The sequence below is a fragment of the Panulirus ornatus genome, chromosome 52 (genome assembly GCF_036320965.1).
Source record: "Panulirus ornatus isolate Po-2019 chromosome 52, ASM3632096v1, whole genome shotgun sequence".
In the NCBI taxonomy this organism is placed as follows: Eukaryota; Metazoa; Arthropoda; class Malacostraca; order Decapoda; family Palinuridae; genus Panulirus; species Panulirus ornatus.
The window spans coordinates 14,322,858-14,340,417 of NC_092275.1; the positions used below are offsets into that span (position 1 = coordinate 14,322,858).

The following is a 17,560-nucleotide window of genomic DNA, read 5'->3' on the forward strand; positions in this document are numbered from 1 at the left end:
GAGGAGTCTATAGCTACCCTGCTACTGCGTGGAGCGCAACCTAGAGCCGTAGCAGCCCAGTATGAAGAGCCCTAGTGTGTATTATGATAATGATATATATATATATATATATATATATATATATATATATATATATATATATATATATATATATATATATATATATATATAGATAGATAGATAGATAGATAGATAGATAGATAGATAGATAGATAGATATAGATAGATAGATAGATAGATAGATAGATAGATAGAAAGATAGACAGACAAACAAACAGATAGATACACAGATAGGTAGGAACAAAGATACTTATACCTTGCAATCTGTTTACCAATTTACTATTCTGTTAATCACCATTTACACACATATCTGTACAGCCTTTTTCTTATTCTTCAAATCTCTCTATGATAAACTTTATTTTCTGTAAGTAGATTTCACGGTATTTTGTCTTTTCTCCAATTGTAAGAGACTGATAGATTCTGCTGCATTGTCTTACCCTTACATACTTACCGTATATATATAATGAACCTCACATTATCACTCTTACTTTGAGTGTAACAACTCTAACAAAGTGGAGACATCCTGATCTGTAGTCCTCACTCAAAGCCATACCCTCAGCCAGTATGTCTACTGCTCACATTTCGTGTCTTTTGTATTTTTCTGTACCACCGCTGGAGGTGACACTTGTTCCTGTGCCTCAGGTGGAGAACATGGAGTCGAGCCTAAGACGACGATCCCGCAAGGCCGCCTCGCCTTCCACCGAGGTGTCCATCACTCAGGCCATGCAGAACACTATGCGCAAGTAGGTTCTTGATGGCATGGGTACCATGCCTATGTAGACAGTAGAACGTAGGGGTCTTGTGCCCAGGTAGGTAATACAATGCATGGCTCCCGTCCATATGTAGGTACTAGGAGGCTTAGTTCCAACGCTCGGGTAGGTACTGGAACGGAAGGACCCCGAGTGCTGGCTGGTTCGAGTCTTGGAACTTAGACTTGCAGCACTGAGGGTGCTGAGACCTGCAGCACTGAGGGTCCTGAGACCTGCAGCACTGAGGGTCCTGAGGCCAACTAATGATGGCTCTGCGTCTTTTCACTGAGGACTGGCACCATAAGGCCCTGCAGGTTGGACCGTAAGTCAGATTGTTATAACTTAAGCAAGTATTATGCTAACTATTTTGTGATGAGTATTTCATATGTAAATAAAGAATGTTAATAATATTTTGAATTGTCTTTGCATAATGTCTAAATAATCCACTTTCAAATTCTATATCAACAAACACCCATGTTTTTAAACATGTTCAGTTTATCATTATGCAAAGTATCCGTCTTCATACGTCTTGTTTTACATAATAAAATCAGGCGAATTTCAAGGAAAACAAATCTATGAAAGGTTGACATCTTAGCAACATTTGAAAGTCACAGGATTTTCCTGAACTCACATTGATAAAAGTTTCGCCTCTTGGTACCAAATATTTCCCTCGCTCTCCAAGCTGTTGAGACTTTTTTGTGTCTGTCGTAGGTACGCGCTGGAGCGGAGGCTGTTCCAGCAACTACTGGAGCTGAAGCGAATGCAGATCCGCAACACACGAGCCAACGAGCACGTCCTCATCAAGAGGATGGTGGACTCGTTCCATAAGGAAGGAAATCTACTCGGGATAAGAGGCTACGGTGGCCCTTATAGCTTCTCCAGCTACGAGAAGTACCTGTACGGTCAGTTCAGCCGTAAGGCGTTGCTTAGACCTTTCGTTCCACTATTTTCATGGGTTTGGAATAAAAGTTAGAAAGAAATCAGTTTTTTCCTTTACTTTTTATTCGTAGATGTTGTTGTTGTTGCATGCATCGGGAGATCTGAATTAGTTTTATTGTTTCTGAGAATCCCACTTTACCGTGGTTTTCTTAATGACGTTCTTTTACATGTTTTTGAGGTACTCAGTATGTTCATTTGGTCTTTTGCATCATCTTGACCCTGACGTACTTTTGGGATGTGTGCATCCCCACTTCTCAATATGGCTAGTATCAAGGACGCCTCATTTATCTACATTTTGTTTGCTAGAACGTCTCTCTTTATCTTCATATCAAATAATCTGGCCCTAACTTGGTGTCCATGAGTTCATTTTCTTCGTCGGACCCCAGAGGAACATATCTTACCTTCCTTCCTCTCCTCCGGCAGACCAGCTGAGGTTCCTGCAGAGCTCCCAGGGTGTCAAGATCCCAGCCTTCCGCCCCTCCGACGACGTGGAGAAGCTGAGCAGAGCCATCCGCAGGGCCGAGATCAAGGAACTTCCTGAACCCTTGATGACTCACCGGGACCCCTCCGTCTGCAACCACACCACCCACCGCTGCCACCACGCAGCCCACGCCTACACGGGCGTCCCCTGCGCCGCCTACAGTGAGTCACCCGTGCAGCTCTGTCGTTCATGGTTTACCTATCTCTTTATATCTTTGTTTACCTGTCTCTTTAGAGCATAGTTTACCTCGTCCATTACCTCCCTACCTCATTGTTTGCCAATCTCTTTACTTCTTTATTTCCCCATCTCTGTACTTTATGACCCATTTCTTCCTATCACTGTTTATCCATCTTCTTTCCTTCTCTTCCCCGAACGATATCTTCTCCCCTCACACAGCAAGCCTGACTGGCTGGTCACTCAGCTGTGGCCTCAAGTGTCATTCTTACCTCAGCTCGTCCTCTGGTCCTCCTGTCTGTCTAGATGTTCTACTATCTTACATCTGTCGTCATGTGTTGCACCCGACGCGTCCTCCTCACACTCAACCATCTTCTCTGCCACAGTTGGCTACCACAGGAGGAGAAAAGCCAGCAACAACAACAACAATAACAACAACAACAAGCAGGTGTCCCTCCCGAGGATAGCGGGCAGCACCGCAGGCGGAGGCACCGCAGGAGGGACCGCAGGCGCCTCCCCTGCGCCGCCGCAAGATGGTGCCAGGGTCGCCCCCGGGGAACCCATTGGTCTCAGGAACTATGACCCTAAGAAGCCCCTCACCGTAGAGCTACAGGTAAACCTGAGGAGGGTTGGTTGCTTGTAGGGCTTGTAGTTCGTGTGAAATGACTTGTGCGGGTGTGAATTGTTCTTGCGTTAGTATAGTGGAGAACATTGAACTTTGAACTTTACAACACCAAGTTCCCTTTCAAGGAACTCTCGCAGTGCTTGGGAAGTCATCCACGTCCACCGTTGGACACCAAAGGTCATGAAGCGTGGTCATGTTGGGTGTCCCTCTGGCCAGGTTAGTACAGGGAAGCTGATGGCGAGGTCTTCAATGTCATCATCAGTGTGGGAGCTGATTCCTGGTCATGTAATGTGTGGACTGTATGTTGAAGAGCATCATAGATGGCGCTGCTGTCTGTTGTGGCAGACTCTCCAGAGATACTCCGGAGGTGGATGACAGGGTATGAGTGTGCCAAAGGAGAAAGTTGAGAAGTGATATGATAAAATGGAAGGTTATGAAATGCTGTAGAGGAAGGTAAGCCAGGACGAGTTGACTGTGAGTTTCAATTCAGGAGGATATAGGGAGAGCTGCTGTGATAAATGTGGGGGACGTGCTGGTATGGGAACTGAAGTGAGTTGCAAGATGGAGAGGTCACTGTCTATAAGGAAAGACATAAGCATACATGAAGGTACAGTAGTGTTGACAGTAGTGTAGGTATGTGAGTCTTGGGCTGCAGATGCTAAGGATCCGAAGAGAATGAATGTCATGGAAGTGAAATACCTGAGGACGTTATGTGACATGAGGAAGTCTGACCATACGAAGTAACACTGCTACAAAGGTGTCATGGTGAATGTTATGCATGGTAGCGCCGACCAGGGTGTGCTGGTGTGGTTCGGACAGATGGAGAGGATGAGTGATGAGATACTAACAGAGAGGATTCGTGTGTCCAAAGCAGAGGGAGCAGGAGGAGCGGAAGACCTAGAAGAAGGAGGGTAAAGGGCGTGCATAGAGTGGAAAGAACTGGAGTAGTATGATAGATGGGGGCCGACGTGCTGTCAACCAAGGCCTATGATGTGGTATAGCATGATAGTTTCCTGGTTCGATAAATTATACATGACTGGTAGAGTAAATGTGTGCAAATGAAGCCATTATTCGTCTGTTCCTGACGCAATCTGGTAAAGCAGGAAAGATGACCAGGTATGATATAATCAATAAAATATGAATCAAATCTATATTGCTTTCCAACCTGAGGCTTTTTAAGGTTAAAATGTGTTATGATTTGAGACATTATAACATCAGCTCTTGCTGTAAACACATTGTATCTCGTATAAATATTGCTACAGTGAGAGGAAAAACTTTTTTGGGTTTGTTAAAGGTGAAAACTTTTAAAGGTTAAAATTCTTTATGAGTCATTCAGTCTAAGTAGATAAAACTAAACATTTCATCGCAAATATAATTTGGAGTTGGATTTTGTCAAAAGGGGCGTTAAATAATGTACTCTGTAGTCTTAAATAAGATTCTCACTAGGTTCTAAGGTGCCTTTTACATATATAGAGAAGAGTTACCTCATAATGGGACTTGACAGACTCCATGTACAAACACAAAAGCTATAGTTTCTTTGAACATAGACACAAAGAAATATATGGTTTTTAAGCACTTACACCCCCCCATCTCTAAGTTTGTACATAGCTTTATCTTACCAGTGAAATAATACACGCTTTAAAGGTGATAATCTCGTGATTCAAAATGTTTCAGGGATTCTTATATTATCCATCACATTTGAACATAATGTACACTGGTTTGTTACATGCACCACAGCAGACAAGTCAAGGGACACTTCCACCAGACACTCTTATCCTTCCCTTTAGCCACAGTATGTCTGGCGTATGTGGATGTTCAGCTGTCGAATGTGTATTTACTGCATGTCAACATCCTCTGCATGGCTCATTAGACATGCTCCTCCAGACAACCAGGTCATGAAACTCAAAAGTCAGTTGAAGATGAGATAAACACAAGTGTGGTTGTTAGTGTATGAGAAAATCCTTATCTTATGGGATAATTTCTTTGCGTGATCACATGACGGATAACACGTGCATTCTGATAATAACACTTTCCATGCCTTGGTCACGTTATCTTACACTGATGTTATTTTCTGATTATGTTTTCAAGGCACAAGATCACCTCTGAGTGTCAGCTGTTCTTGGATGTGTAAGAGGGTAAAGTCTGGCACATAGAGATCTAATTCTCTTCTATCCCAACAGGAATATCATCCTCGTCGTCTTGTGAGTAATGATGTATAGATATATGAACGTAATGGAGCTGGTTGTAGTGTCAGTAAGAAGTAAACCACTTCCACTTGAACACGTCATTGAGAGTTGGTCTTGAGCACCTTAGTGAGGGTTGGCTATGGAAGCACCACGATATATATATCAATGTCTTGTGAAGGTGTCACAAGGGTTTGAATATGAAATGTTTTGGGCAATTTTCCTTTTATGATACTGTTTCCATTTGCTACCTACAATTGCCTGTAACTACATCAGACAGTAGGAAGAATGCGAAATCATTAGAAACCAATTACAACGTTTAATATTTATTTTAAACGCGTCTTGCTGGCTTCCTTACCCCGACATTCATCACACCGAAGCACCTCAGGCAGTTCCTTACAAGGAAGGAGAACTAGGATAATTATTTGTTTTTATCTTAAACCTGAGGAGTACGTTAATCCATCGAGCACGACCACCCTTGGTGTGATGGTCTGGCATTTGACGTGGCACTTAACAGTTTCGCGGCTGATTGCGTATATTGTGTCATTTATATACTGACAGCTGAGAGATCCCGCCAGTGCAGAACCCTAGACACTGACATCTCCACTTACCCTGGGTGAACAAGGAGACACGTACATTCCAGAGCTAATGGGCTTGACTCTGCGTCAGGTGCATACCCTCAAGTAGAGTCTGGCTCTGCTCATAACCTAACCAAGGAACGCCAGAACCCCTCCTCCTGCTCTTCGTCCAGAGCCCCTCCTCCTCCTCCTCCTTCCTCCTCCTCCTCTTCGTCCAGAACCCCCCCTCCTCCTCTTCGTCCAGAACCCGCCCTCCTCCTCCTAGTCCAGAACCCCTCCTCCTCCTCCTCGTCCAGAACCCCTCCTCCTCCTCCTCGTCCAGAACCCCTCCTCCTCCTCCTCGTCCAGAACCCCTCCTCCTCCTCGTCCAGATCCCCTCCTCCTCCTCCTCCTCCTCCAGAACCCCTCCTCCTCCTCGTCCAGAACCCCTCCTCCTCCTCTTCATCCATCGGTGGAGTGATATGTGAACGTCAGGCAAGCTAGGTCAAAGGCCAGTCCATTGTATCCAAGGGTCGTAACGTCAGCGCCGGCCCACTGAGGTCTAGCCTCAAAGTACAGTTGAATGAGCACTCTGTATCAAAGTCTTGATCTTCATTTGTGGACAGCACCCATCATTCTCTGTTTGATTATTCGTGTATTAAAGAAGTCTGACAGGTTCTCTAAATCGGACCATTTATCTCCTTAGAATGCTAACGATAACACTGCACGAGAGGCACAGCACCAAGCACGATATGAGTTAGCACTATCATGAATGATAACGTATCATTGCTGGCCATATGTAGTCGCCAGAGCTGTAGTTGTCGGAAATTTGATGGTTGTCTTTTGCGCTGCCAGTGGCTGGGGACAAACATATCTGTTAGATGTGAAAGTCTGGCAGCGCAGATCAGACTGTTGTTGTTGTATATCTGGCAGCGAAATCCTCCCTAGGATGAAGCTTCCTTTAGGGTTTGTCTGCGTCGCTAGACACTTGCTGTGTAGGTATAGGGGAGAGGTGTAGTGAGGCTGGGTTAAGATCGACAAACACTTACACGTTCGAGGCCTTTCCGAGGCTGTAATGCCCTCGTCTCCCTCCCTGGACAGCATGGGCTGGCGCGACAGCAGATCGTCTTGCCAACTGACATCCTCGATAAGAACAAGAAGTACCACCTCACCTTCAGCATCAAGGTCTGTCTCTAGTTCCTTGCATGCTTCCCTCTCATGTGCGAATGTACTTTGTCTCGCCTCTCATACTGCATGATCGCATGCGCTAATAATCTTGGTTCTGTTCTCTCTTTTTTTCTGGGTGGGTAGCGTCTCTCCTTGTTAAGTCCCGTGATGAAATTGTTTTTGTCTTTGCAGCCTTCTACCCCAGTCCCAGCTGTCCCGCACTCCCCTCTGAGGGAGGAAGTGGTCCCGGCGGAGCGTTCTGCCTCCGCCCCTGAGATCATCGATACGGACACCCTCGCTCCTGACGCCCGGCAGGAGCTTCTACACTCCGCACCACCAGAGGGCAGAACCGAAGCCTGAACCACACAGAGGAACACTGAACCTCACCAGGATCCTCACCTGTTGCCAGCAGAAAGCAAAACCGAGATCTCATTCCCAGTGAGAAAGCTTTGACCCATACCATATACTCCAGTCATGTCCGACAGAGAAAGAGACTTCACTAACCCCACTCGTCCAGGAGGCTCTGCCCCACCGTGGTGCTGCTCCCTGCATCCTTGCCTGAACCTCTCGTGCTCCTACGCGTCAGTAGGAGGACGGTGAGCTCACCTGGAGGTTTCTGAGTTACTTGAAAGTTCGTCAAACTCCAAAACTAGAACGTAAATCTTGATCATAAACAGAGATCCATCCAGTCCAGAGACTGGACTTCAGAAATCGAGCGCGCGTGCCAGGCTTGTACCTGTTGGATCATTAATGTTAGAACGATAACCTCAAGATTAACTCACATTTCGTGGTTTGTCTTCGTATTCAAGGTGTGATGTCATGCTTAAGGGTTCACTCTACCTGCTTATGGGCTCACACTGTTTGATAATCTGTTCATTCAAAGGTGAGCTAATCTGTCCAAGGAAATGAATACGAAATGGTAGGAATCCTCTTTGCATGTGTTGTCATCATCACCAACGCTGCCACTGTCTCTCAGAACAAAATCCAAGATGTATGACTGGCACTTCTCTGTCCTACACACACAAAGAAAAAAATCATCATGTAGGCCAGGTAATGAGGTGTTTACAATGTAGTAACATATAAACGAAATTGATGTCAGCAACTTTGGAGATGTGGTGTTATTATGGTGTCAAATGAGGATAGTTTCCGGAGAAGTCAACATATTCATTGTATTTTATAGATGTAACTTCTGACTCATCTCTGGTAAACCATTATTGTGAAATATAGTTCATGTTCATTCCTGTGAAATAATGTTCATGTCATTTGCATCGAAACTATGTAATGTATAATGAACTCAATCATGTAATATTCATTATTATATTTATCATGTTATTGAATACACTAACCTGTGTTTCTGTCAGTTATCGTCGTGTGTTTATTCTGATAATAAGCCAGAGAAACAAATATCATAATAATACTTTCTAAATGACTCTTAACCTTCAAGTGACGTGATAAGGAGAGACAAAACACACACACACACACACACACACACACACACACACACACACACACACACACACTGGACCTACAGACACGTCACCAGTCTGCCCTAACCAGTAATACATATGTATATTCTGAAGGAACATGAATACTGTGATTGTAAGTTCAGATGTATCTTTTTCTCTCACCGGATATTTCATCCCTTAAAATCCTGGGTTTTATTCCCGATTGTTTCTTTCCCCAGCAGGTGACCTTATCCTACACCATCAGGCCGCCTGTCCTCTGGCTTCCCCATATCCTGTCACATGCTACTCTCCTCTCCTCTCTCCAGTTATGTAATTGGGGGAGACCAATGACCTAGCTGTTATAGTTACAGTGTCCATCATCGTAGCGTCCTAATCTGTAGCGCCATAATCGTAGTTTTCCATCATCTGTAGCTGTCCATAATCTGTAGCTGTCCATAATCTGTAGCTGTCCATAATCTGTAGCTGTCCATAATCTGTAGCTGTCCATCATCTGTAGCTGTCCATAATCTGTAGCTGTCCATAATCTGTAGCTGTCCATCATCTGTAGCTGTCCATAATCTGTAGCTGTCCATCATCTGTAGCTGTCCATAATCTGTAGCTGTCCATCATCTGTAGCTGTCCATAATCTGTAGCTGTCCATAATCTGTAGCTGTCCATAATCTGTAGCTGTCCATCATCTGTAGCTGTCCATCATCTGTAGCTGTCCATAATCTGTAGCTGTCCATAATCTGTAGCTGTCCATCATCTGTAGCTGTCCATCATCTGTAGCTGTCCATCATCTGTAGCTGTCCATAATCTGTAGCTGTCCATAATCTGTAGCTGTCCATCATCTGTAGCTGTCCATAATCTGTAGCTGTCCATCATCTGTAGCTGTCCATAATCTGTAGCTGTCCATAATCTGTAGCTGTCCATAATCTGTAGCTGTCCATAATCTGTAGCTGTCCATAATCTGTAGCTGTCCATAATCTGTAGCTGTCCATAATCTGTAGCTGTCCATCATCTGTAGCTGTCCATCATCTGTAGCTGTCCATCATCTGTAGCTGTCCATAATCTGTAGCTGTCCATCATCTGTAGCTGTCCATAATCTGTAGCTGTCCATAATCTGTAGCTGTCCATAATCTGTAGCTGTCCATAATCTGTAGCTGTCCATAATCTGTAGCTGTCCATAATCTGTAGCTGTCCATCATCTGTAGCTGTCCATAATCTGTAGCTGTCCATAATCTGTAGCTGTCCATAATCTGTAGCTGTCCATAATCTGTAGCTGTCCATCATCTGTAGCTGTCCATAATCTGTAGCTGTCCATAATCTGTAGCTGTCCATAATCTGTAGCTGTCCATCATCTGTAGCTGTCCATAATCTGTAGCTGTCCATAATCTGTAGCTGTCCATAATCTGTAGCTGTCCATAATCTGTAGCTGTCCATAATCTGTAGCTGTCCATCATCTGTAGCTGTCCATCATCTGTAGCTGTCCATCATCTGTAGCTGTCCATAATCTGTAGCTGTCCATAATCTGTAGCTGTCCATAATCTGTAGCTGTCCATAATCTGTAGCTGTCCATAATCTGTAGCTGTCCATAATCTGTAGCTGTCCATAATCTGTAGCTGTCCATAATCTGTAGCTGTCCATAATCTGTAGCTGTCCATAATCTGTAGCTGTCCATCATCTGTAGCTGTCCATAATCTGTAGCTGTCCATAATCTGTAGCTGTCCATAATCTGTAGCTGTCCATAATCTGTAGCTGTCCATAATCTGTAGCTGTCCATCATCTGTAGCTGTCCATCATCTGTAGCTGTCCATAATCTGTAGCTGTCCATCATCTGTAGCTGTCCATAATCTGTAGCTGTCCATAATCTGTAGCTGTCCATAATCTGTAGCTGTCCATAATCTGTAGCTGTCCATCATCTGTAGCTGTCCATCATCTGTAGCTGTCCATCATCTGTAGCTGTCCATCATCTGTAGCTGTCCATAATCTGTAGCTGTCCATCATCTGTAGCTGTCCATAATCTGTAGCTGTCCATCATCTGTAGCTGTCCATCATCTGTAGCTGTCCATAATCTGTAGCTGTCCATCATCTGTAGCTGTCCATCATCTGTAGCTGTCCATCATCTGTAGCTGTCCATAATCTGTAGCTGTCCATCATCTGTAGCTGTCCATCATCTGTAGCTGTCCATCATCTGTAGCTGTCCATAATCTGTAGCTGTCCATAATCTGTAGCTGTCCATAATCTGTAGCTGTCCATAATCTGTAGCTGTCCATCATCTGTAGCTGTCCATCATCTGTAGCTGTCCATCATCTGTAGCTGTCCATCATCTGTAGCTGTCCATCATCTGTAGCTGTCCATCATCTGTAGCTGTCCATCATCTGTAGCTGTCCATCATCTGTAGCTGTCCATCATCTGTAGCTGTCCATCATCTGTAGCTGTCCATCATCTGTAGCTGTCCATCATCTGTAGCTGTCCATCATCTGTAGCTGTCCATCATCTGTAGCTGTCCATAATCTGTAGCTGTCCATAATCTGTAGCTGTCCATAATCTGTAGCTGTCCATAATCTGTAGCTGTCCATCATCTGTAGCTGTCCATCATCTGTAGCTGTCCATCATCTGTAGCTGTCCATCATCTGTAGCTGTCCATAATCTGTAGCTGTCCATAATCTGTAGCTGTCCATCATCTGTAGCTGTCCATAATCTGTAGCTGTCCATAATCTGTAGCTGTCCATAATCTGTAGCTGTCCATAATCTGTAGCTGTCCATCATCTGTAGCTGTCCATAATCTGTAGCTGTCCATCATCTGTAGCTGTCCATAATCTGTAGCTGTCCATCATCTGTAGCTGTCCATCATCTGTAGCTGTCCATCATCTGTAGCTGTCCATCATCTGTAGCTGTCCATAATCTGTAGCTGTCCATCATCTGTAGCTGTCCATAATCTGTAGCTGTCCATCATCTGTAGCTGTCCATCATCTGTAGCTGTCCATCATCTGTAGCTGTCCATAATCTGTAGCTGTCCATCATCTGTAGCTGTCCATAATCTGTAGCTGTCCATAATCTGTAGCTGTCCATAATCTGTAGCTGTCCATCATCTGTAGCTGTCCATAATCTGTAGCTGTCCATCATCTGTAGCTGTCCATAATCTGTAGCTGTCCATAATCTGTAGCTGTCCATAATCTGTAGCTGTCCATAATCTGTAGCTGTCCATCATCTGTAGCTGTCCATCATCTGTAGCTGTCCATCATCTGTAGCTGTCCATAATCTGTAGCTGTCCATAATCTGTAGCTGTCCATAATCTGTAGCTGTCCATAATCTGTAGCTGTCCATCATCTGTAGCTGTCCATAATCTGTAGCTGTCCATCATCTGTAGCTGTCCATAATCTGTAGCTGTCCATAATCTGTAGCTGTCCATAATCTGTAGCTGTCCATCATCTGTAGCTGTCCATCATCTGTAGCTGTCCATCATCTGTAGCTGTCCATAATCTGTAGCTGTCCATAATCTGTAGCTGTCCATCATCTGTAGCTGTCCATAATCTGTAGCTGTCCATAATCTGTAGCTGTCCATCATCTGTAGCTGTCCATAATCTGTAGCTGTCCATAATCTGTAGCTGTCCATAATCTGTAGCTGTCCATAATCTGTAGCTGTCCATCATCTGTAGCTGTCCATAATCTGTAGCTGTCCATCATCTGTAGCTGTCCATAATCTGTAGCTGTCCATCATCTGTAGCTGTCCATAATCTGTAGCTGTCCATCATCTGTAGCTGTCCATAATCTGTAGCTGTCCATAATCTGTAGCTGTCCATAATCTGTAGCTGTCCATAATCTGTAGCTGTCCATAATCTGTAGCTGTCCATCATCTGTAGCTGTCCATCATCTGTAGCTGTCCATAATCTGTAGCTGTCCATAATCTGTAGCTGTCCATCATCTGTAGCTGTCCATCATCTGTAGCTGTCCATAATCTGTAGCTGTCCATAATCTGTAGCTGTCCATAATCTGTAGCTGTCCATAATCTGTAGCTGTCCATCATCTGTAGCTGTCCATAATCTGTAGCTGTCCATAATCTGTAGCTGTCCATAATCTGTAGCTGTCCATAATCTGTAGCTGTCCATCATCTGTAGCTGTCCATAATCTGTAGCTGTCCATAATCTGTAGCTGTCCATCATCTGTAGCTGTCCATCATCTGTAGCTGTCCATCATCTGTAGCTGTCCATAATCTGTAGCTGTCCATAATCTGTAGCTGTCCATAATCTGTAGCTGTCCATAATCTGTAGCTGTCCATAATCTGTAGCTGTCCATCATCTGTAGCTGTCCATAATCTGTAGCTGTCCATAATCTGTAGCTGTCCATCATCTGTAGCTGTCCATAATCTGTAGCTGTCCATAATCTGTAGCTGTCCATCATCTGTAGCTGTCCATAATCTGTAGCTGTCCATAATCTGTAGCTGTCCATAATCTGTAGCTGTCCATAATCTGTAGCTGTCCATAATCTGTAGCTGTCCATAATCTGTAGCTGTCCATCATCTGTAGCTGTCCATAATCTGTAGCTGTCCATAATCTGTAGCTGTCCATAATCTGTAGCTGTCCATAATCTGTAGCTGTCCATAATCTGTAGCTGTCCATAATCTGTAGCTGTCCATCATCTGTAGCTGTCCATAATCTGTAGCTGTCCATCATCTGTAGCTGTCCATAATCTGTAGCTGTCCATAATCTGTAGCTGTCCATCATCTGTAGCTGTCCATCATCTGTAGCTGTCCATAATCTGTAGCTGTCCATCATCTGTAGCTGTCCATCATCTGTAGCTGTCCATAATCTGTAGCTGTCCATAATCTGTAGCTGTCCATCATCTGTAGCTGTCCATAATCTGTAGCTGTCCATCATCTGTAGCTGTCCATAATCTGTAGCTGTCCATCATCTGTAGCTGTCCATCATCTGTAGCTGTCCATCATCTGTAGCTGTCCATCATCTGTAGCTGTCCATCATCTGTAGCTGTCCATCATCTGTAGCTGTCCATCATCTGTAGCTGTCCATCATCTGTAGCTGTCCATAATCTGTAGCTGTCCATAATCTGTAGCTGTCCATAATCTGTAGCTGTCCATAATCTGTAGCTGTCCATAATCTGTAGCTGTCCATAATCTGTAGCTGTCCATAATCTGTAGCTGTCCATCATCTGTAGCTGTCCATAATCTGTAGCTGTCCATAATCTGTAGCTGTCCATAATCTGTAGCTGTCCATCATCTGTAGCTGTCCATCATCTGTAGCTGTCCATCATCTGTAGCTGTCCATAATCTGTAGCTGTCCATAATCTGTAGCTGTCCATAATCTGTAGCTGTCCATCATCTGTAGCTGTCCATAATCTGTAGCTGTCCATAATCTGTAGCTGTCCATCATCTGTAGCTGTCCATCATCTGTAGCTGTCCATAATCTGTAGCTGTCCATAATCTGTAGCTGTCCATCATCTGTAGCTGTCCATCATCTGTAGCTGTCCATAATCTGTAGCTGTCCATCATCTGTAGCTGTCCATCATCTGTAGCTGTCCATCATCTGTAGCTGTCCATAATCTGTAGCTGTCCATAATCTGTAGCTGTCCATAATCTGTAGCTGTCCATAATCTGTAGCTGTCCATAATCTGTAGCTGTCCATAATCTGTAGCTGTCCATAATCTGTAGCTGTCCATCATCTGTAGCTGTCCATCATCTGTAGCTGTCCATCATCTGTAGCTGTCCATCATCTGTAGCTGTCCATCATCTGTAGCTGTCCATCATCTGTAGCTGTCCATAATCTGTAGCTGTCCATAATCTGTAGCTGTCCATCATCTGTAGCTGTCCATAATCTGTAGCTGTCCATAATCTGTAGCTGTCCATCATCTGTAGCTGTCCATAATCTGTAGCTGTCCATCATCTGTAGCTGTCCATAATCTGTAGCTGTCCATAATCTGTAGCTGTCCATAATCTGTAGCTGTCCATAATCTGTAGCTGTCCATAATCTGTAGCTGTCCATCATCTGTAGCTGTCCATAATCTGTAGCTGTCCATAATCTGTAGCTGTCCATAATCTGTAGCTGTCCATAATCTGTAGCTGTCCATAATCTGTAGCTGTCCATAATCTGTAGCTGTCCATCATCTGTAGCTGTCCATCATCTGTAGCTGTCCATAATCTGTAGCTGTCCATAATCTGTAGCTGTCCATCATCTGTAGCTGTCCATAATCTGTAGCTGTCCATAATCTGTAGCTGTCCATCATCTGTAGCTGTCCATAATCTGTAGCTGTCCATAATCTGTAGCTGTCCATAATCTGTAGCTGTCCATCATCTGTAGCTGTCCATAATCTGTAGCTGTCCATAATCTGTAGCTGTCCATAATCTGTAGCTGTCCATAATCTGTAGCTGTCCATAATACATTTTCAAAACTGGTATATTTCTTGTCCACTGAACCTGTAAATACTGAACGTTCAGGTGGTGGGAGCCCAAGTGTTTTGAGTCGACAAAGAACGTGGAGTACCTGATGATGACGCTGACCTGTTCCTTCAGGCAACAGTTTAGTGTTCAGAATAACTCTGAGAAGTTTGATGGATTGACCAGCCTGGAGGAAGAGGGTAGGTAGAGGCTTGTGTGTAGCCAGATAGTGATGGAAGGAACACAGAGGATGGGAGGAGAACGTACATAGCAAAGATCTTGATTTGGTTGATAGTGACTTGGTTGGCGATAGTCCAGGTCAAGAGACTAGTAGATGTCTGCTGGAGGCAGATGTGGTAGAGTCGTTTGTGTGTTTCTATCGGACCAGTGTGTCCCCTGGAACGCTGCAGGTGCGGGACTGGAGGGTGGAAGCCTACAGCCTAGCATGACCCACAGAGGAAGTCAAGCCATAGAATGAGACTTCCCTGCAGCCCAGGGGTGGTAGCTTTGTTGATGATTGGTATGTCTGACTAGGTCCAAAGCTTTGTTGTATCAACGGAGAACGAAAAAGGTCTTAAAATCTCCCCAGGTTGTCGTAAATAAAGTCTAGGAAGCTAACGAGGCTGGTGATAGTAGAAGAAATACTTATTCTGCCCCACTGTTGAAATGCTGTACAGCTAACAATGTCTGTCGAACCTAGATACTTACAAACCTGTTTCATAGACAGCTGAGGGTGAGGGTGATGGCCATGGGTCGTACAGCTCACAGAGAGAGTGTGTGTGTGTGTATCGTATATTCGCTTATACACCTTCTTCCTGCCCCTCAGGTGTGGCTCATGGGTCGATAACCGGCATCTGCTTCAACATCTTAAGGTTTCTCGAGCAGGTGTGGAGGCCGATCCTAGAGGCCTGAGTCGCCCTCGAGCAGGAGGTAAGTTGCCCTCTCCTTTCCCACTCTCTCTCTCTCTCTCTCTCTCTCTCTCTCTCTCTCTCTCTCTCTCTCTCTCTCTCTCTCTCTCTCTCAGAACTATGCCATTAGCACATAAGATTTAGAGGATAAAAAATCCTAGGATCAGATATCATGCAGCTTTGAATTAGAGCATAGGTGGACCATTGATACTTTTGAAATAGACCCATATCACCTTTGAGCCAGATCATTAGTACATTTGTACGAGAATATCGTCAACTTGGGTATATACAACTTGGATATATACAAGATCCTCACACTCGTATGACATACTCGGGTTACGCTTATCATCCTTGAACCTGCACATTAGCAACTTTGAATTAGAAGTATGTTGACACCTTTGATGTGTGAAGCGTTAGTACCAGTGGATTAGAACAGTTTAGAGACCCTTGACACATTTGAATTTGAAGGGCAGGTCAGGTTAGACGGTGAGGGTCAGGTAAGCTGAGCCGGGCGTTGGCCTCAACTAATTACTCCATCAATCTCAATTTCCATCGTAATCATTAAGAGCTGGACAGAACAAGCTTCTTCCTTCATCCTACGGGGAAAACATCATATAACCGACGTGTTATATCTCGACAATTTATCTCACGTCTTCAAACGGAGAAATGATTCTGTTTTTTTATCTAGGATCAACAAAAACATCAGAGTGAAGGTTAGCAAATATTATAAAAGTTAAGGAAATAGTTTTTGAAGATGAATATTTATGGTGCGATGGAGGCTGATATCATGAATATATCAACTTCTAATTATATTCTGTAAAAAAAATGTATATATATGAATATATATATTGTGGGCTCGGCACATGCTTGGTCAAAGAATTATAAAACAATTTCCTCAAATGAATTACTAAAAAGAAATAACAAAAGATGATTTGATCATTTTGTTTTCAAATATCTCTGAAATTCATGAATTCAAAGTAGAGGAAACGTCGAACAAAATATATATTAAAGAAAACGTAAGACAGGAAAGAGTCAAAATGATAAAGAAAGATTTGAAACTTTAGGAGAATGTTGACATATTGTATCGTTCACGGAGGTAGGAGGTGTGCACCACCTGCAGGTCTGGAGGCTGCTGCCTACACTGGCCATCTCCTCCACCAGTGTTCACAACGCATCTTGCCATCATGATTTTACCACACACACACACAAAAAAAAAAAACACGTTGGTAGTTTTGTGAGTCTCTCTCTCTCTCTCTCTCTCTCTCTCTCTCTCTCTCTCTCTCTCTCTCTCTCTCTCTCTCTCTCTCTCTCTCTCTCTCTCTCTCTACTAGACAGAGAGAGAGAGAGTGACAAAAAAAATTATAATTGGTCAGATTTGGTCGTGTGGTCAAAAACTGGTTAGGTCTTAATTAACCTTCATGGTTCAAGTAGCGATTATCTGAAGCTTATAATAAAAGGTAATTACCCTCACACGTGTGCTGATGTATATATATATATATATATATATATATATATATATATATATATATATATATATATATATATATATATATAATATGAAGTTATCCTTGCTTTATATTCTAGTCCTCAGAAGTAGTGTAAGAAATAGCAATTAAGATTTATCTTTCTGTCGTAAGTGTTAATAATAATATTGTTATGTAAATGCGGTCTCATTTGCATATGCAACCTCATCACATATACTTTATTTTTTCCAAAGAATATCGTCACATTATACGTAAATTCTTGGTTAATAAAATTCTATTCGTTGCTTTAAATCACCATGCTGTCTCACGCATTGTATACTGGATGGTAACACGCTATATCATAATAGCAGAAACCCCCTGGCTGGTTGTAATTGTTGTGATGAATGTCCGTAATGAT

The 17,560-nt window shown here is 43.5% G+C and overlaps 1 protein-coding gene across 5 annotated transcripts in view; it reads left to right on the plus strand.

Annotated features, from left to right (window-relative positions):
* LOC139765100 (uncharacterized) overlaps positions 1 to 8,583 on the plus strand; it is a 60,466-nt gene extending 51,883 nt beyond the window's left edge. For 4 of the 5 annotated variants that reach the window (XM_071692268.1, XM_071692269.1, XM_071692272.1 and 1 more), the window contains exons 16-21: positions 703 to 803; positions 1,521 to 1,711; positions 2,172 to 2,390; positions 2,790 to 3,016; positions 6,870 to 6,953; positions 7,128 to 8,583. In XM_071692268.1, coding sequence (XP_071548369.1) covers positions 703 to 803; positions 1,521 to 1,711; positions 2,172 to 2,390; positions 2,790 to 3,016; positions 6,870 to 6,953; positions 7,128 to 7,295 — 990 coding nt within the window. In that variant the 3' untranslated portion in view covers positions 7,296 to 8,583. The remainder of the gene's footprint in view (positions 1 to 702; positions 804 to 1,520; positions 1,712 to 2,171; positions 2,391 to 2,789; positions 3,017 to 6,869; positions 6,954 to 7,127) is intronic. The other variant, XM_071692273.1, reaches the window with a different exon arrangement.
* Positions 8,584 to 17,560: the final 8,977 nt, after the last annotated feature.